Here is a 20,889-nt window from a genome sequence, read left to right on the forward strand (position 1 = left end):
TAAATTATTTGAAGATGGTGACTTGACACAAGAAATACAAGGCAAATGATGATGATGATGAAGAGAATGGGTCTTTTTTAGGATGGGAAAAAGCCAGTTTTATAGCACTAGGAATGGTATTATTCAAAGGGGAAAATGTGTTTTGGCAGAAAAGTAAAATTTTGTTAGTCAAAGATTCAGAAATAAGAGAAGGAGGTAGAGAAAACAGCATACGTATACAAAATGTTAAAAATGGTTCTTTCTGTATGGTGAGGTTTTGGTGATTTTTTTCTTTTGTCTTCATGCAAGTGCTCAATGAGTATTTGTTAAATGAACAAATGTTCTTTCTATGTGTGAATGTGTGTATTTTTTCACAGGTGCAGAGTCAAGTTCACTTTGCAGTTTAAGGCACAATATTACCTTAAGCCTTTTCAGATTTTCCTTTATATCCCCACACTTAACTGAATGTTTCTTTAATATATCATGTTAATGACCCAGATAATCATGATGGTGTGATCACTCACCTAGAGCCAGACATCCTGGAATGTGAAGTCAAGTGGGCCTTAGAAAGCATCGCTACGAACAAAGCTAGTGGAGGTGATGGCATTCCAGTTGAGCCATTTCAAATCCTGAAAGATGATGCTGTGAAGGTGCTGCACTCAATATGCCAGCTAATTTGGAAAACTCAGCAGTGGCCATAGGACTGGAAAAGGTCAGTTTTCTTTCCAATTCCAAAGAAAGGCAATGTCAAAGAATGCTCAAACTACCGCACAATTGCACTCATCTCACATGCTAGCAAAGTAATGCTCAAAATTCTCCAAGCCTGGCTTTAGCAGTATGTGAACCATGAACTTCCAGATGTTCAAGCTGGTTTTAGAAAAGGCAGAGGAACCAGAGATCAAATTGCCAACATCTGCTGGATTGTCGAAAAGCAAGAGAGTTTCAGAAAAACATCTATTTCTGCTTTATTGACTATGCCAAAGTCTTTGACTGTGTGGATCACAATAAACTGTGGAAAATTCTAAAAGAGATGGGAATACCAGACCACCTGACCTGCCTCTTGAGAAATCTGTATGCAGGTCAGGAAGCAACAGTTAGAACTGGACATGGAACAACAGACTGGTTTCAAATAGGAAAAGGAGTATGTCAAGGCTGTATATTGTTACCCTGCTTATTTAACTTATATGCAGAGTACATCATGAGAAACGCTGGGCTGGAAGAAGCACAAGCTGGAATCAAGATTGCCGGGAGAAATATCAATAACCTCAGATATGCAGATGACACCACCCTTATGGTAGAAAGTGAAGAGGAACTAAAAAGCCTCTTGATAAAAGTGAAAGTGAAGAGTGAAAAAGTTGGCTTAAAGCTCAACATTCAGAAAACTAAGATCATGGCATCTGGTCCCATCACTTCATGGCAAACAGATGAGGAAACAGTGGAAACAGGGTCAGACTATTTTGGGGGGCTCCAAAATCACTGCAGATGGTGATTGCAGCCATGAAATTAAAAGACGCTTATTCCTTGGAAGGAAAGTTATGACCAACCTAGATAGCATATTGAAAAGCAGAGACATTACTTTGCCAACAAAGGTCCGTCTAGTCAAGGCTATGGTTTTTCCAATAGTCATGTATGGATGTGAGAATTGGACTGTGAAGAAAGCTGAGCACCGAAGAATTGATGCTTTTGAACTGTAGAGTTGGAGGAGACTCTTGAGAGTCCCTTGGACTGCAAGGAGATCCAACCAGTCAATCCTAAAGGAGATCTGTCCTGGGTGTTCTTTGGAAGGAATCATGCTAAAGCTGAAACTCCAGTACTTTGGCTACCTCATGTGAAGAGTTGACTCATTGAAAAAGACTCTGAGGCTGGGAGGGATTGGGGGCAGGAGGAGAAGGGGATGACAGAGGGTGAGATGGCTGGATGGTATCACTGACTTGATGGACGTGAGTTTGAGTGAAATCCAGGAGTTGGTGATGGACAACGAGGCCTGGTGTGCTGTGATTCATGGGGTTGCAAAGAGTCGGACACGACTGAGCGACTGAACTGAACTGAAATGTCATTGAATATGTAACTTTCCTTGAAAAATACATAGTATTGCTTTGTATACAATTTTTCAAATTCATAAAATATTTTGATATATATAGATCTCACTCTGCTTCCTTGTTACTCAACCAGATGTTCTTGGGCTATAGCTGCTGCTGTTGCTAAGTCACTTCAATCGTGTCTAACTCTTTGCAACCCCGTGGACTGCAGCCTACCATGCTCCTCCATCCATGAGTTTTTCCAGGCAAGAGTACTGGAGTGGGGTGCCATTGCCTTCTCCAGAGCTATAGCTAGATTACCATATATACAGTTATCTTAGAGTTTCTAACTGCTGTATGATATACAATTGTAGGCATACCCCCTACATAGTCATCTGTTCTCTTAAGAATGAACATTTAGTTTGCCTCCAACTCTCTGCTAACACAAAAAAAATGTTTGAATGGAAAACTTCATACATGCCCTGACATGGACTTGAGAAATAGTTTCATAGGGACTGATATCCAGAAAAGGGATTGTTAAATTATAGGCTAGTCAAGCAATTAATTTCAATGCATATTGACACATTTCTCTGCAGAACAACCACACAGTTTTACTCCAACCAGTTGAGCATGAGAGTTCTGTTTCCCCACAGCCTTGCTAACAACATGATCCCTCTAGAATTTTTGCCATGCAAATAGATGAAATGTGCTACAGTGTTCCCTTTGGAATTCTTTGACTACTGGTGACGTTAGTAATCTCCTCACTTACTGGTAACTGCTTGCATTTCCCCTTCAGTGAACTGACTTCTCTCCTCTAGGCCCATTTTTCTAATATATGTATGCATAATGTCAAATCTGGGCTTCTCTGGTGACTCAGAGGTAAAGAATCTGCCTGCAGTGCAGGAGACCCAGGTCCAATCCCTTGGGAAGATTCCCTGGAGGAGGAGGTCATGGCGACCTAGTCTAGTACACTTCCCTAGAAAACCACGGGGATAGAGGAACCCGGCAAGCTGCAGTCAGTAGGGTCACACAGAGTTGGACATGACAGAAGCAACTAAGCAACACCAGCAATGTCAACTCTGAACATTACAAGTAATTCTTTCTGCTCTGTCATCCCTCTGCCAGCTCTTCCCAATGAACTGAAATCCTCAATAATGATGAGTTAAAATACACCTTTATCCTCATGCCTTCTGCCTTGAAGGTCTTATTTAAGAGTATTTTTTCCTACTCCAAACTTACTGTAGTATTTCCCTATACTTTTTCTATTGTTTATAGTTTTGCTTTTGAAATTGTTCTTTAATTCCAGTCCAGTTTACCACATATATGGAATGATGTAGAGATTCAACATTTTTTTAATATAATAAGCAATGTTTATCACTAATTTCTGATATAAGCCTATTATTTCTTCAATGATTGGTGACAAAAATTTATCGTATATTTATAGATTACTAGACAGGTAAGTAAATGTGTGTGTGTTCTATGCTCTACTCTGAATCACTGGGGCTTCATCTTTGTTTTTCTCATATATTATTATAACAGCTTTGTGTCAGGACTTAATATAAAGAAGGGTAACTCTAAACTCTCCAACTTACTTTGGTCTTCTTTAAAAAAGTTTAAAACTAGAGAAGGCAATGCAAGCCACTCCAGTACTCTTGCCTGGAAAATCCCATGGAGGAAGGAGCCTGGTAGGCTGCACTCCATGGGGTCACTAAGAGTCGGGCACGACTGAACGACTTCATTTTCACTTTTCACTTTCATGCACTGGAGAAGGAAATGGCACCCCACTCCAGTATTCTTGCCTGGAGAATCCCAGGGACGGCGGAGCCTGGTGGGCTGCCGTCTATGGGGTCGAACAGAGTTGGACACGACTGAAGCGACTTAGCATACTTTAAGCTTTCATGAAAATTCTAGATTCAATTGTTGAGTACTTTAAAAGATCCTGTTAAGATGGGGGTGCGAAATGGGTCAAGGCAGTCAGATGATCCAAACTTCAGGTGTAAGATAAATCAGTTCTGAGGATATAATGTACAATGTGGTGACAAAGGTTCACAATATTATATTGTATATCTGAAAGTTGCTAAGAGAATAATTTTAACCTTTATTAGGTTAATTACTACCTTATACTTCCTCTGTGCTCAGACTCTTATTTGCGTCTGACTCTTGCAGCCCCACAGACTGTAGCCTACCAGGCTCCTCTCTCCATGGAATTCTCCAGGCAGTGGTACTGGAGTGTGTTGCCATTTTCTGACTCAGGGATTGAACCCATGTTTCTGGAGTCTCCTGCATTGGCAGGTGGATTCTTTACCTCTAGCACTACCTTCCTATAGCTATTGTAACTTATACCTTATATTTCCTAGACAATTATTGCTAGCAATTGCTGTTCACATCTTAGCTATTTTTTGTTTTTTGTTTTTTTGGTTTTTTTTGGCCTTGCTGATTGTCTTGCAGGGTCATCTTTTCCCAACCATGGATTGAATCCCGACCAGCATGATGAAGGCACTGAATTCTAACCACTTGATTGCCAGGGAATCCTTGGTACTTTCTATTTTGTACTCAGTTAACATAAATTAATATTTTAAAATTTGTGAAGCAAAATGGAGAAAGGAACACAAGTGAAAAATTTGATTCTGTAGAAATAGGGCTATTTCTTCCTCTATAATAGGAAGAGTGACACAAAAAAGATGAAAATTACAGGAAAATGCAGTTGATTAAGTGAGGGGAGTTGAACAGTTCATTTCTCAAATAGAAATAATCCTGATGGGTTTGAACCTCATCTCTTAAAGAAAGAAGATACGTTTCTGTTAGAAAAACCCCAGGAGAGTCATTGTGAGTCAGAGTTACTAAGGCAACAACCCTTTTAAAAAGAGTTAAAAAATACAAGAAGGAACAATCTAAACTCTAGAGCAAAAACGAAAACGAAGATTAGAGTGAAACCTACACAATATATTCTCCACCTACTTTCTCATCCATCAAATGATGAGACTGTACTAAATGATAACTAAATTTCCTTCTACCTAAGGGCTCTGAAAATATTCCTTTTAGAAAATGAAAGAGTGGAAATGAAAAAATAATTTTAAGTATAAATCAATCTCCTCCACTGACTTTCCAGTTCTATTGGCTTTTCTAGCAAAGAGGCTTTGAAAAGAGTTATTCTTTGTGGGAACTCATGAGGAATAAGTTTAGCACATACAACTGCACAAGGACAATTTGAGAAGACTCTTTGCGAGAGGAAGGTAATTATTTTTATTGCTGTCATTGTGGTTGGTTACTGAACTGGCTCCTTCCCTGTCATCAGCCCTACACCCACTCTACTACTGAAGCTCTATTCAACAGGGCCCATGCATGTTAAGAATTTTCTAGTTTGGGAAAAGAAGAGGAAAAGGGGGAAATGAATCTCCTGGAGATGCATTGCTAAAGAAAGCTTTTCTTTCAGACCCTTTGCCGTCAAATTTTTACTTCTAAAGTCACCTTCTGTAATTTAAACAAACATGAAATAAATTCCTTTCTTACTGAATCAGAATCTCTAGGAGCAGAGCCTGGGAATCTGTATTCTAATCAGTTCCCAGTTGATCTAACTTAGCAATCCCCAATCTTTTTGGCACCAGGGTCCTGTTTCCTGGAAGAGGGTGGGAAGGATGGTTCATGCTGTAATGAGATCTATGGGGAGTAATGGGGAGTAGCAGATGAAGTTTTTCTCTCTCATCTCCTGCGCTGTGGCCCTGTTCCTGAGAGGTCTTGGACCCGGCTGGTTCACGGCCCAGGAGGTAGGCCCACCTCATCTAACTCATTGCCTCTCTGGCTTCAGACATTTGCATAACCTTTGCCATACTCACATTGTCCTTTCACCATCGTTCACTCAAGTAGTTTTAGGTCAACTTTAAATTTTTAGTCATCCTAAAAAATGTCCACTAAATTATAGTTTTGATGCATTATTTTCTAAAAACACACATTAGAACACATAACTATTTTAAAACTCCATCACGGACTAGCTGAAGGCAGCAACGGCTCCATTCCACGGATTCCAAGCTATAAGTCTAGAAAGAATGAGTTCAGCTGCTTTCAGGCCCATGTGATTCAAACTTTGGCCCTCTTCTTTCAGGAGCCTCCTTCCTAGGCCTGGGCCCCTTCACACAGCGCTTTGAAAAGCCCCTCGCTGCCAGGATCCACCCCCTTCCTTACCCTAGGTACCCTCTCCTGTCACCCCAAGCAAACTGGATTTTTATATCTGAACTTAGAACAGTATCACCAAGCAGGTTAATAAATGTTAAAATGTAATCTGCAGGTTTAACTCTTGATAGCAAAAGGCTTTGGTTTCCAAGAATGGGATTCTCCTCAAACAGATACATTCATACAGCCCTTTGTATCAGCGCCTGAAACGGCACACGATTCTCCAGCTTCATTTCTTTTCAATCTTCCTCATTCACTCTGCCTCAGCCACCCTAGAACACACCTTACTTTCTCCCTCTGAGTATACAAGCTCTTCCGACCTCAGCACCTTTGCGCTTGCTGGACTTCTCTCAGCGGCCACCTACACATTCCCTGGTTTCACTCAAAGTCCCTACTTTCTGAGAGGCAGCTCCCGACCAACCCAGCTAAAGCTACACCAGTTCCCCACAGCCCCACACCCTCCAGGCATCCTCTATCCAGCATTTTTTAACCAAGGATGACACTGCCTCACAGGGGACACTGGGAAGGTCTGCAGACATTTGCAGTTGTTACCACCTGGGGTGACACAAGTGCCCCCTAGTGGGTAAGGTCGGGAATGCTAATAAATGGTCCTATATGCGCAGCACAGCCCTCCTACGATGGTGTGTGTGTGTGTTAGCTGGCCCCAAATGCCATGTTTGAAGAGTCCCGCTCGGTCAGTGTACCTGTTTTTTCCTTAGCATCATCAGTACCGGAACTGATGGTGCCACGGTTTCCTTCCTACTGAATGGAGTTTCTCAGGAACTGGAGTTCAGGGTTGTTCCCTGCTCCATCCCCAGCACCTAGAGGAGTTTCAGGCACCCTGACTCTCAACTGTGGTCCCACTTGTCCTTGTCCTATGAAGCCCAGAGCTTCACAAGATGTTGAAGATGCCTGGCCTCAAGTAAATGATGAAAATAAGAAAACAAGTCAGTTTCCAAAATGAAAACAAAAGTGTATTTAATTAATGAGTGTACATACGAATGAAAGTTGTGATGAGGAGTCTCTCACACTTTCATGTACTCATAAAATTATCTTCATAGCCATTAGTGAAAGCTTGGTTCATCTACTTTTTAAAGATGCACAAAATTTTCTAAGTTCAAATATATGATTTTAATTATTAATACACCAGTCTCCTAATGCCCCAAGATCAACTGTATATAATGTAAGCTCATCATCTCAAAAGATCAAAAGCAAGTCAATATTTTTAATATGATTGGTATATATATATATAGAAAATAATTAAGAATTAGCTAAATACCTCCCCTTCCCTCCTTATAAATCATTCTTCCCCTTGGTTATAAACAAATTTTTCTACAATATAAGATAATAGCCAAATTACCCAGTATAGACTTTTCCAAAACAGAAATGTAATTCAAAAAATAATAAAAATGGACCATATACCAAGAGATTTGCAACACTATTGAAATTATTTACTGAAAACTGATGGTAGATCTCCTTCCTTTCACTACAGACTTCACAAAACCTTGCATTTCTATAGTGTTTTTCACTTTTATCTTTCTCCCCAAAAGAAATGTCACTGGAATTACCACTGAACACCAATGTGCATGTGGAAATAATTCTAATATATGTAAAAAAATCAGCACAATATTGTAAATTAACTACATTCATTTAAAAATATATTAAAATTTTAGGCATAAGGAAGGATTTACCATAATGTCATCCAAATATTACTGGTGTGAGTTAGGATTAGAATTCAAGTTCTGTCTCTAATTCTGAGTTCCACCTGCTTTCTCCCATGCCCAGGTCTTGTTTCACAGAATGCTACTGGGTATGCCAGTAGTCACTGTGCTCAGGGGTTTCAAACAAATTTTGGAAATGCTGGATTAAACAACAGTAAGAAGATTTCCAAACCTGTAAAGTGCCATCATAAAACTCCAGGAAGGAAAGGGAGAATAGAACATGAGTCATAAATTCAAAGGTTCACAAGACACAAAGCAGGTACAAACATGAGGCTGTACGTAACGCAAGGGTTGAGGGATGTTGAGCATCTAATGGGGCCCTGGCTGCATAGGCATGTCACCCAAGTGTTGCCAGGGCTTTCCTTGACAAGTTACAATGTGGGGCATTAATTTCAAATCTCTATGTTTATGCACATTCCCTTGAATTAAAGAAACAAACATCATAGTTGGAACATAATTTTTTAAAACTATATCAGTCCTGTCCCATTTGCGAAAACTAGCATACAATGTTTATCAATCTTCTTTGCCCATACAATGTTTATTCAGAGTCATATTAATTTCTGAGAATTCCACAGAAGTGTGAAAGCTATTGCCTTCAAAAACAACCATCCAGCCCTCATGGACCACTTTGGTGTCAGTAACTCTGAACACCCCCTAAATAACTCAAGCATGAATTATGTCAGGGTTTATTCAAAGTGAAGTTCTTTTCCAGCCTTCTTAACTGTTCATGTAGAAATGCTTCACAGTGACTAAAATATCCTTACTTTTAGTCTTCGGCTAACTTTTCTGGAAAAAACAAAAATTTAATTGAGATGTGAAAAAGATACAACATGGGAATTGATTCAATACAGAAAAGACCCCTTATCCTTCCAAAAGAATTTTAAGAATAAAAGTGGTCTGAGGACAATTTAGCCTTTTGGTGGAAACTGGTTAACACTTTGAAACAACACTACTATATTTGCACACTTGCTTTTCTGAGGCAGAAAGCTTCTTTTGCTACTCTGCCCCTCTCTTTTTTCCTTATATTTATTTCCGCCCTGCCACATTCTTGAGATTCCATCAGAGCCCACCAGTTGTCTACGTAAACACCTAGAACTGCAGCACCAAGGCAGCAGAAACAGTGTAAATCACATGGCAATGGATTTGCTTCTCCTGGTGTCTCTGAGACCACTCACTTCCCTACCTTCTTCTAATTGCTAAAATACCATTCTGGTCCCAGGAAAAGCACTTAATGCCTTCTATTTCCAGAGCCCTGAGAAACCAGATCTACCTATAATGGCAAAATCATACTCACTTTTATTTTCCCAGTGGGTAAATAAAAACCAGTACACTCCCATGATTTGAAACCCCTGAGGTCCTTAGGAATCTAACATTTGGAGTCACTTAAATAGAAGAAAGAATCATGAGATGTTTTCATGTGAAGTCCTTTAGTCCCAAGTTGGGTTTGCTGATTTTAAGTTGCATTCATTTCTTGACAGTTTGTTAACCAAGGTAGAAGTGTGTTATCTGTCTTCTCAATGGTGGGATAACAGGATTCATAGGGTCTAAAGAGAATGTACAATTCTAAAGAGTACATTTCATGTTTTGGAGAGGGCTCTCCAACGACCAGAAAGATTGAGCCACTTTTAGTATAGAAAATTAGGACTGTGTGACAGAGGCTGACTGTGCACAGATGAGCTAGACTCACTCTACCCAACATCCCTGACTCCTTGGAACGCCATGGGAAACTGACCAAAAAACTGTCCTGCTGCTTGAAAGGACTCTGACATGGTGATATCTGGTCACTGTCTTCTACAGTGAAGGACATAACACCTTAGAAGGCCACCAGGTCTCAACCCGTGACTTAGAGAATGTCCTCCATAACGTAGATATTGTCTTCTGCTCGGACAGGCTTCATGGCTGCATTTTTCAAAGCTCCAATGTGAGACTCTTTCAGTGGAACCATACTGCAGAAAGAATAACACAAGTGAGGGAAAAGCACCACTCCTCAAGGATGAGCTGCACAGCTGTTTATGTTCAGCAAGACTAGGTATTTGCATTTCCCAGATGCCAATTCCACAGCCTATGGAATGAAAGAAGTTTTCAGAGTTGTGAATATGAAGTTGCAGGAAAGTCTTAATGATGAGGTGGAAAACCTCAGCAGTCATTAAAAAAAAAAAAAAAAAAAAAACAAACCTGAAATTGGTATCTGTCAAGAGACTCATATCTAAGAAGACTAGTATCAGGCCTCAAATTAAAGTATTAAACTAGGATGCACATTCTCAAAGATGGTCAAGAACTGGTTTCGCTGGTGTTTTTTCAATTGCGGACTGAAACTATTTAGTGAGGGTTAAATTAAATCTATTTAGTCGTCTATATCTTGTACTTAAGCTGAATATATATCTAAGTATACAAAATATTAGAGCTACTGGATATAATAAAACAGTATTGTTCCACATAAATCTGCACTGGATCATGGAGTTAAAAATCTTACCATATCTTACGGGGAAAATTAGAAAATCATGGGTTACTTGACTTTGTAACATGTACACTCATATATCAAGTATATGAAAAGGTAATTTGTGGAGTTTTGATACCTTTTAGGATGTATATAGTCACATCTAGAGCCAGACATCCTGGAATGTGAAGTCAAGTGGGCCTTAGAAAGCATCACTACGAACAAAGCTGGTGGAGCTGATGGAATTCCAGTTGAGCTATTTCAAATCCTGAAAGATGATGCTGTGAAAGTGCTGCACTCAATATGCCAGCTAATTTGGAAGACTCAGCAGTGGCCACAGGACTGGAAAAGATCAGTTTTCATTCCAATCCCAAAGAAAGGCAATGCCAAAGAATGCTCAAACTACTGCACAATTGCACTCATCTCACATGCTAGTAAAGTAATGCTCAAAATTCTCCAAGCCAGGCTTTGGCAGTATGTGAACTGTGAACTTCCTGATGTTCAAGCTGGTTTTAGAAAAGGCAGAGGAACCAGAGATCAAATTGCCAACATCCACTGGATCATGGCAAAAGCAAGAGAATTCCAGAAAAACATCTATTTCTGCTTTATTGATTATGCCAAAGCCTTTGACTGTGTGGATCACAATAAACTGTGGAAAATTCTGAAAGAGATGGGAATACCAGACCACCTGACCTGCCTCTTGAGAAATCTGTATGCAGGTCAGGAAGCAACAGTTAGAACTGGACATGGAACAACAGACTGGTTCCAAATAGGAAAAGGAGTATGTCAAGGCTGTATATTGTCACCCTGCTTATTTAATTTATATGCAGAGTACATCATGAGAAACGCTGGACTGGAAGAAAAACACAAGCTGGAATCAAGATTGCCAGGAGAAATATCAATAAGCTCAAATATGCAGATGACACCACCCTTATGGCAGAAAGTGAAGAGGAGCTAAAAAACCTCTTGATGAAAGTGAAAGTGGAGAGTGAAAAAGTTGGCTTAAAGCTCAACATTCAGAAAACGAAGATCATGGCATCCAGTCCCATCACTTCATGGGAAATAGATGGGGAAACAGTGAAAACAGTGTCAGACTTTATTTTTTTGGGCTCCAAAATCACTGCAGATGGTGACTGCAGCCATGATATTAAAAGACGCTTACTCCTTGGAAGAAAAGTTATGACCAACCTAGATAACATATTCAAAAGCAGAGACATTACTTTGCCGACTAAGGTCTGTCTAGCCAAGGCTATGGTTTTTCCTGTGGTCATGTATGGATGTGAGAGTTGGACTGTGAAGAAGGCTGAGCACCGAAGAATTGATGCTTTGGAACTGTGGTCTTGGAGAAGACTTGATAGTCCCTTGGACTGCAAGGAGATCCAACCAGTCCATTCTGAAGGAGATCAGCCCTGGGATTTCTTTGGAAGGAATGATGCTGAAGCTGAAACTCCAGTACTTTGGCCACTTCATGAGAAGAGTTGACTCATTGGAAAATACTCTGATGCTAGGAGGGATTCGGGGCAGGAGGAGAAGGGAATGACAGAGGATGAGATGGCTGGATGGCATCACTGACTCGATAGACGTGAGTCTGAGTGAACTCCGGGAGTTGGTGATGGACAGGGAGGCCTGGCGTGCTGCGATTCATGGGGTCGCAAAGAGTCAGACACGACTGAGTGACTAAACTGATAGTCACAATTTTTATTACCTACACCTTCCCAGAAATAATATGTAATGTACTGAATTTTCATTAAAGTCTGATCTTTAAATGAATTACTTATACATTTGTGGAAACAGTTTAAGTGTTGGTTGCTCAAAATAAGTCAGTGTGATATAGCTCCTCCAAAAATAAAATTATGAGGAAACTTTCCGTTTTGTTTTGTGTTGCTTGTCTATATTATACATTATTTTCTGCAATAAATATTTTCTTTTCTAATTATGAGATAAAAAGTGAACCTTAAAAAAAACTTCAACAGTGAAAGGACAAAAATGAACTAACAGGATGCTATTTTTCATACTTTTCGGTCCATAGGGAGTATTTCTTTTCTTCCATTCTTGGAAGCAGATAGTTAAAAACTCCTAAAAGTCTGGGTTTGGGACTCTAAAAGATCTAAGATGGAATCTTTTACCTGTTGTGTGATGTGACCTTGGATGCCACTTAGCATCTCTAAACTTGTTTTCCAGTTTGTAACCTGAGAATACTACAAGTGCCTGTCTCACAGGTTTATTGCTGTGAAGGGCATGCCTGCAATAAAAAGCCAGCATTTATGGAACACTTGCAATATGCTGGGGACTATTCAAGGCATGTTCTGTGGACTGGATCATGTGATTAACTCATATATAAGGAAAGCTGTGTACAAACATCCAAAGAAGGAAAACTAGGAGTAATGGATGGCAGCCTAAGAGGGATGGATTTTATTGAAGAAAAACCTTGCTTAAAGCCTAAACTGGACCAGATGAAGCAGGCTATTTGGATTTGGAAGTAGGTAGTGGGTTCCCACCTTTACAGGTGTTTGGGAAAATGACTACAGGAATGTATACAAAGAGGATTTAACTTTTCATTGGCCAGAGGGATAGATTTGCACAACTGTAAATTCAAATGCCTATGAGGCCACACAGTTAATGTAATTGAGCAGAGCAGGCTGGGTGTGGAACAAAGGGCAAGGCTGCAAACTATGGAGGATTGGAGGCCGCTGCCTTTGTGCATCTTCAGCCTGGAGCTGTCCTCCTCCAGATCTTTGCAGGGCTGCCTTCTGCTCCCTTGGGCTCACTCACATAGTCTGTTTCTGTCTGTCTCTGTATTCCCCATGGTATTTCTCTGGAAGTTCTGTAAGTTTCCTGCTTATTCATTTATATGTTTCTGTCTGTTTTGTTCATCTCTTCAGAGAATATAATAAGAATTCAATAAACAAAGCACTGAATCAAGTCAAATAACAAACTGAACAACTCATTCAAATGGTCCATCAAACAAAATGCAATTCAGTCTCTTGTTTTAACAGGTAAGGTGAGAAGTGCTTTTCTGTAGCAATTCTGGCACAATTTCAGGGAAATAGAGATGCTAAAATCATTACTGGAAGGTCGGACAGCTGTGGAGGTGCTCAATAAACTAGATTTTTCAGAATCCCAGAGTATAAAATGGAGAGCTCAAAAGAAAAAGAGGAAAGGAGCAAAGAAATTTTTATCAGAATAAGAACATCAAAAAGCATTGACAAAAAAATCTTTCAAACTTACCATAGTAGCCTCATTTTGTTACCCAGGCAAACAGATCCTAAATTGTGGGAAAATGAAGAGAAAATTAAGCTCGTAAGCCAAAGAGTTCATGAGATTTCTTTTTTAATCAAACAAGCATATTATTTCTGTTATTACTTTAATATGAACAAAATCTGTATGGACATCAGAGCCTAAAAAAGTTAACAGAAAGAATGTTTTAAAAAAGAAGGGGAAACAAATCAATCTGGACCATTCTCTGATAACTCCAGGTTAACTTCTTGAATCTCTAGGAGTCAAATAAGCCCCTTGGTGTAAAGTATCTTGTGTTTACTATGATTAGTATGTTCATCCATATGCCCTAGCTTACTTCAATACAATCACATTTCAGTGTAATTGAAATGGGAGATTGTTCTCTCCCATTGATGACAGGTTTCATACGCACACACAACTGGTGGAAGGAGACCAGGAGGCGCTGGATGACTCTTATGAAAGCCTTTGTTCTCCTCCTAGCTCTGAAATCATGTACCCTCCCAAAGCCTGATGAACTGCTTCTGTTAAGTGGGTGCTGTAAAACCCTCAACAATTTTACCTCCTATAAGGACAGAAATTGGTTCTGGAGAGAATGAGAAAAAGAGGAGTGAACAGATCTTATATATTATACTGGCTTATTGACTTCCAAATCCCAACTCTACCCAACCAATGCTAACTCTCCATATTTAATTTCTCCTATGGAGAATTTAAATATAATGTTTCTCTTTATGGGAAAATAGTTTTAAGATTAAAAAGGAACAAGGAAATAATCAAGGAACTTGTGTGAAATGGAAATCATGTGAGGTGTAGGACTGCAGGCAGCTTATCTCAAGAATACCCCCGTAGGCACAGTCCTGAGGCGACTTACTTTTGCTAATCATGAATACCACCACCATGAGCAGTAATATCAAGACAATAACAGAGATTCCAATGTAGATTCCCTTGTTGGCGATCATCCACGGATCATGTGCCAGCACCACAGGGTAATGAAACATCAGCAGATTAAAGAAAAAAAAAAATCTTGTTAGAATTATGGATAGAAAACATTTCTGAAAATAATGTAACCAGACACATCTATCTTTATTAATATTTGGTTAGTTATCATGAAGGGTGAGACTAAATGATCTGAATTTATAACCACATGGGGAAATTCTAAGACAACTTAAAATTCAAAATGTTTTTGGAGATGGTAGAAATGTTCTATATTGTGTATTTACAGGTGTGTACACATTTGACAAAATTCAAACTATAAGCTTCAAGTAAGTCTGCTTTACTATATGTAAATTACACATATTTTTAAATTTAATAAGGTATTTTCATATATAATCCTCATTATATTAGAAAAGAAGACAGTTTTTGTTTGCATATAAGTTAATATGGTGGTATTACATGAATGTGCTCAATTATTGAATTTGGCCTCTTGTTAAAGAACTCCTTTTTTTTCTAACCTAGAATTCAAGATTCTATATATTTCTTTATAAGTAGACTTGAAGTAGCTGCTCATATACATGGTGCTGCTTAACAATTAAAATTCTGCACAATTGGAAAAAATACAGTTTTATTTAAGCCTCCTGGTGTGGCTTATAAGGAATCACCTCTTGTGGTAAACCCCAAAATACACCAGGCATCATGTTCGACCCATTATATAACTTAACCCTAATCCTAAAGATGTCCTGCAGGGAAGGTATCTTAACAGAAAAAAAGTGGAAGACCAGAGAAAAAGATTAAGTCTGTAGTGTCTTCCTGTATTAGAGTTTAAACTCTGGAGCCAGAATTTCAGCTTAACTTTTACTTAGTTGCTGTGTGACCCTAGATAAGCTATTTAACACCTTTGAATCTCTGTTTCTCTGTCGTTAGCAGATTAAATAAGGTTCTTGGGAAAGGTACATTATGTAGTTCCTGATGAACAGAGTGAGGAATACAGAGGAGGGTGACTTAGCCTCTGAGGTATCCTTGCTTAAAGGGGGAATGGCCAGTGTCTTGGGAGGAAAAAGCTGTGTTATCACCTTACTTGTTGGGAGTAAAGTGGTTGGATGGAATATGGGATGACAGGAAGCAGGCTTTGCTTCATTTTTTAAAAAATATGTTACATAAACTTTTCAGGTTCATTTTAGAATATCGGCTCAGCATAAAGAAAGAAAAACAAAAGTCAATCATAATTCCAACATCCAGAAAAGCCACTATCACCATTTTTCATTAAATATACTCCTCTAGAATTTTACTTCTCCAATATTTCTACTAACAGAAACAGTGACCATATTCAATATATACTACAGCATACACAGTGTTTCATTTTTATATATATATATATAAAATTTGGCCATATCACACAGCATGTGGGATTTAAGTACCCCCACCAGGGATCAAACCTGTGACGTCTATATAAAAAGTGTGGAGTCTTAACCACTGGACCATCAAAGAAGTCCTTACACTATAGTAAAAGTTAGTTTTTTCACTTAACAATTGATACTATTTTCTCATGTCAGTAAATACACTGCAGTGACAACCTTGTTAATGGACATAAGAAGGTGTGCTTAATTGACTAAGTAATTAACCTCATTATTGAACATTTAGGTTGTTTATAACATTTCATGATTATAAATAGCAGCAATGAACATATTTTCTTATACATCTTCACATATCTGCTCAGTTCTCTCCTTAAGGTAGAGTTCAGGAAACTGATTTAGTACTGGGACAGAATACACGCTGCGTGGTTTTCAGGACACCTGGGAGACAGCGTGACACCTTCAAGTCAAGACACGAAAAAGCCCACGATTTCGCTACTGCCTATTGTGAACTTGCTTCTCTGTTGCTTGTTGGTTGTTGCTGTGGTTTAGTTACTAAGTCCAGTTCAACTCTTTAACAGCCTCATGGACTATACCTGCCAGGCTCTTCTGTCCAAGGGATTTCCCAGGCAAGAATACTGGAGTGGGTTGCCTTTTCCTTCTCCAGCAGATCTTCCCATGTCAAACCCATGTCTCCCACACTGGCAGGTGGATTCTTTACCACTGAGCCACTAGGGAAGCCCAGATATAGCTTTTACTTTCTGCTACACATACCTGTCTGGCAGCTAAGAACAATCTCATCATTTAGTATATTTGTTTCTTTTTTTAAAATCCAGCATAATCTGACTATGTAACAATACAACAGTCACTTACATGGTGGCAGTTCTGCTATGTAACAGGCATAAAAAAATTCTGTCCATATCCATCAGTTCAATCAGTGCCCATACCATGAAAGTGATTGAAATCTTGTGGTGGTGTTTGCATTGTCACTAAGCTATGCAGCATAGGCCATTCGACCTCATAGTGAACAGCCCCTTTTTGTTGAGCTGGGCTCTCTCTTACAATGGCCATGCTGCAATTACTCACTACTTAGGATCAGGATTACTTCATACTTAAACTCTTTTTGTTTATTGCTTCTAAGAGTTATTTGCACACAATAAAAGGAAAGTTGTTTCACCCAAGGGAGCCAAAAGAAAATGTCCTATTAATAAATTCTTCAAAGAATTCTTCAAAGATGAGGCTTTGATGAACTTCACAAGACTAGAACTCCTTAGATTTTTCACTCAAGCTAACTGTGAAAATGTATGAGAACATCCTACAGAATCACAAAGTTGTTCAAGACCTTAGGACCTTAATAAGTCATCATATGGGGAGGATTATACATAGAAAGACTTAGCAGAGGCCTCAAAATTTCTCTCTAGAAGGACAATTAACTTGGAAAAAGATATTAGGGGCATATATTTAAGCAAGCACACTTTTATTGGCATAAAATTTTGGGTTGGGATTGCCCCCATTCCACCACATCACTTCAAGGCATGTTATTTCTCTAACAAGGATCACAATCTTCCTTAGTAGTAATGTTACTTACTATCCTTGAATTAATTCATTCTTTTTTCCCCAATTTTCTGGCCAGGAGAAAGTCTGTGGTGCGTGTGTATATGTGTTTGTGGTGTGTGTGTGTGTGTGTGTGTGTGTAGAGCACACCATTTTTCAGGTGTTTCTAACAAACTAGTGCATCTATATAAACTTTTTAAATTAATTAAAGCATCTCTGGGCTTTCCAGGTGGCTCAGTGCTAAAGAACCTGCTTGCCAATGCAGGAGACTCAAAAGATGGGGGTTTAATCCCTGGGTCAGAAAAATCCCCTGGAGGAGGAAATGGCAACCCACTCTGGTATTCTTGCCTGAACAATCCCATTGACAGAGGAGCCTGGAAAGTTATAGTCCATAGGGTTGAAAAGAGTCAGACGTGACCCAGTGACTGAGCACAAAGTACCCCTATTTAAGAGTCAGATTCATTTCCTACTTTGTTTTATGGATTACAAAGAATCAATCTGTGGACTAGTCTAGCTTTACAATAATAATCTCTAAATGTAACTTGCTTCGAGGGAGACATACAAGTGAACCCAGCTAAAAATAGAAATAGAAATGGAAGATGCTTACAGTTTGAATGCTACAGCAAACAGCACTTGGTAAGTTTATCACAGTGTTATTCCCAGCTGCTAAACAAGAAGGAAAACTAATTAGAATTATAAAGAAATATTAAATTTTCACTGCAAATACCAGTGTATGCACATTGCCATCTGGTAATGAGTGAGAAAAGTCGAGTAATCATATGGCCAGACACTGTAGGCACTGCAGGAGTTATACCAAGTCAATGACTTTTATTAATTTAACCTGTAACCTGTGCTTCTTAACCATTTTATCATGGTCCCTTCCAAAATGAAACCCGTTTTTGTCTCTATGGAAAAAGGTGCAGGTTCACAGAAAGTTTACCTACAAGTTCAAGGAGTCATAGTGGCCCATTCTCAGAGCTAGGTTAAAAATTTCCATTTAAGGTAGGTAGTCGGAGTTTTCACAACAGCTAAGAAACTGCCAATTGCTCAGAAGCCATTGCATACCAAAGAACTGAACTACCCTGTGCAAAATGGATGTTACATTGGTTTCACATTTAAAATATGAGTGAAATGCACTAAGATATCCCACACAGGTGGCATCCAACTCCTACATTATGTGCCAGTGTGCCCAGATATTGATCCAAAAGTGCTATAAAAAACATGTTATGTCAGCCCCCAAGACAAATATAGTGTATATAGTGTGTATATATTTATATATATACTATATATATGTATATAGTTATCCTACATTGGCCTTGGGGCTGAGATAACATATATCATAAATATAATGTAATATCCTATAATATAATGTGTTTTTCTATTAAAGTTTTAAGTAGTATCCATATACATATTATGTCTTAAAGTTTTGAATATTCAGATTTTAATAGTGTTTTGAAATATCTCTTATTGACCCTCCTAAGCAACTTTAGGTCAAATACAGAATTCTCTCTTTACGGAATATCTATTCTATACTAAACACTCTACAGAATGGGTGATATTGTAAAACACCAAGGATTGGAGTCAGATAAAATTTGACTTCAGTGTTGACAATGTCCCTTACCAATGTGACCTTGATTAAGGTTCTTTACATATACATCACATATGTATGCATGCAAATGTATAATTTTCTAACTTGGGTAACCTTGAACTGCAAGCTGTTGATAGCACCTGTTTCAGAAAGTAGTCACATTCGATGATGCATGTAAGGTGCTTAACAGCATATTAGAAAAATATCCACTATACTATCTATACTATTATGTTGATATATAATGATAGGAGCAATGAGCGGGGGACACCATGCAATGGATTTTCTAAATATCACGTCCTTCATTCCTTACAAGCATGCAGTGAGGAATGAAACACCTTGCCCATGGGCGTGCAGCTTGAAACTGCCATGGGCGGGCAGTTGAATTGGAAGCTGCTTGGCTCCAAAGCAGAGCTCAAGGTCCTCCCCAGTCTGGCAATGGCAAGACGTAAACCTGCCCTGGAAGAATTAAGTGAGATAACGTACAACAGTTTATTGGCACATTTGTCTGAAAAGGTAGGTAGCAGGCCATATGGTGACCAAAATTCCTTCCAGACTAACACTGTTTACTTTGTGAGGCTTTAATTCACTGAAGTGTGACTTGGGCACTGTGCAGATTTGCCTGGAGGGCCTCAGAGATGCTGCCAAGACGGCAGCAGTCACAGAAGTCGTGGGGACACAGCTGCTCCAATGTCTGTTCCATGCTGGCAAGTCTACCTTGACCAGGTTGTAGAGCCATATTTTAGAGAATGATTTTCCATTTCCTACTTTGTTCTTCCTCTTAGCCTAAAAGCGTGAGGTGCAATTGCTCCAACTGCTCTTACCTGTATTTTAATCCGCTTTCTTTTTGATTTTGAGTTCACACCAAGGATTCCACTTTCAAAACCAAATGTAACTATTAGCTAATCCCAATTTGAATTGGTCCCATTCTGAGTCCCTGGAGAAGGCAATGGCTACCCACTCCAGTACTCTTGCCTGGAAAATCTCATGGATGGAGGAGCCTGGTAGGCTGCAGTCCATGGGCTCGCTAAGAGTCGGACATGACTAAGCAACTTCACTTTCCCTTTTCTCTTTCATGCCTTGGAGAAGGAAATGGCAACCCACTCCAGTGTTCTTGTCTGGAGAATCCCAGGGATGGGGGAGCCTGGTGGGCTGCCGTCTATGGGGTTGCACAGAGTCAGACATGACTGAAGCGACATAGCAACAGCAGCAGCATTCTGAGTCCCACTGCATGTTCATTTTCAATTAAGAGTTTCCTTGAATGATTGGCGAAAGGTAGGCCATACTGGGTGTCTGCTACAGATTAGCAGCTCCTGAGCACGATGAGTCATATGCATGAGGAGTCTTGCGAAGCCTGACCTTGCTTGGATGTTTCACAGGTGCAAGGACACATAAGCCAATTATGCATTACAAAGGGGTTCACATGTGGCACTGCCCAAACTTACCACCATGGGTAACAGAGTTAGATGGGAAAGATGACAGGACTCAGCATTACCTTTCTCCATCACAGAAAAGACAGACAAATCTTACATCCAAAGAATATAGACCTGCCCACATTAGGGAGAATAGGGAATACTTTAGGGGTGGAATAGCAGAATCTCAGCGGGGCATGCCTCTTTGGTGCTGGTGTGCATGTGCTCAACCCATCTCAAAGGGCCCACATGGAATGAAAGCTTGACAAGGCAGCAGGGGAGCCTCATGGCTCTGTGTAGTCTCTGGAGGAAACACAAACAGGTCACTAGTTTGGTCTCGACCAGCTTAGTTTGGATTTAATACTTTTAAGGCTCTGTCCAGGGAAGTGAGCCAAGAAATAAGTTGAAAATCAAGGCTGGTTCATTTAATTTAGAAAAATATGGATATGCATGTGGATATTTTCAGGTCAGACAAGCTTCCTATGTACTCAGTT

The 20,889-nt window shown here is 39.4% G+C and overlaps 1 protein-coding gene across 4 annotated transcripts in view; it reads right to left on the reverse strand.

The window, feature by feature from the left end:
* Positions 1 to 7,116: 7,116 nt before the first annotated feature.
* Positions 7,117 to 20,889, reverse strand: part of LOC121819666 (hepatitis A virus cellular receptor 1-like) — a 38,695-nt gene continuing 24,922 nt past the window's right edge. For 2 of the 4 annotated variants that reach the window (XM_060415956.1, XM_042250676.2), the window contains 4 exons: positions 18,006 to 18,061; positions 14,428 to 14,500; positions 13,551 to 13,587; positions 7,117 to 9,831 (listed from right to left, as the gene is read on the reverse strand). In XM_060415956.1, the coding sequence (XP_060271939.1) occupies positions 9,729 to 9,831; positions 13,551 to 13,587; positions 14,428 to 14,500; positions 18,006 to 18,061 (269 nt within the window). In that variant the 3' untranslated portion in view covers positions 7,117 to 9,728. Of the gene's footprint in view, positions 9,832 to 13,550; positions 13,588 to 14,427; positions 14,501 to 18,005; positions 18,065 to 20,889 lie in introns of all 4 variants that reach the window. The other 2 variants (XM_042250677.2, XM_042250675.2) reach the window with 1 other exon arrangement.

This window comes from Ovis aries, chromosome 5 (assembly GCF_016772045.2).
Source record: "Ovis aries strain OAR_USU_Benz2616 breed Rambouillet chromosome 5, ARS-UI_Ramb_v3.0, whole genome shotgun sequence".
Lineage (NCBI taxonomy): Eukaryota > Metazoa > Chordata > Mammalia > Artiodactyla > Bovidae > Ovis > Ovis aries.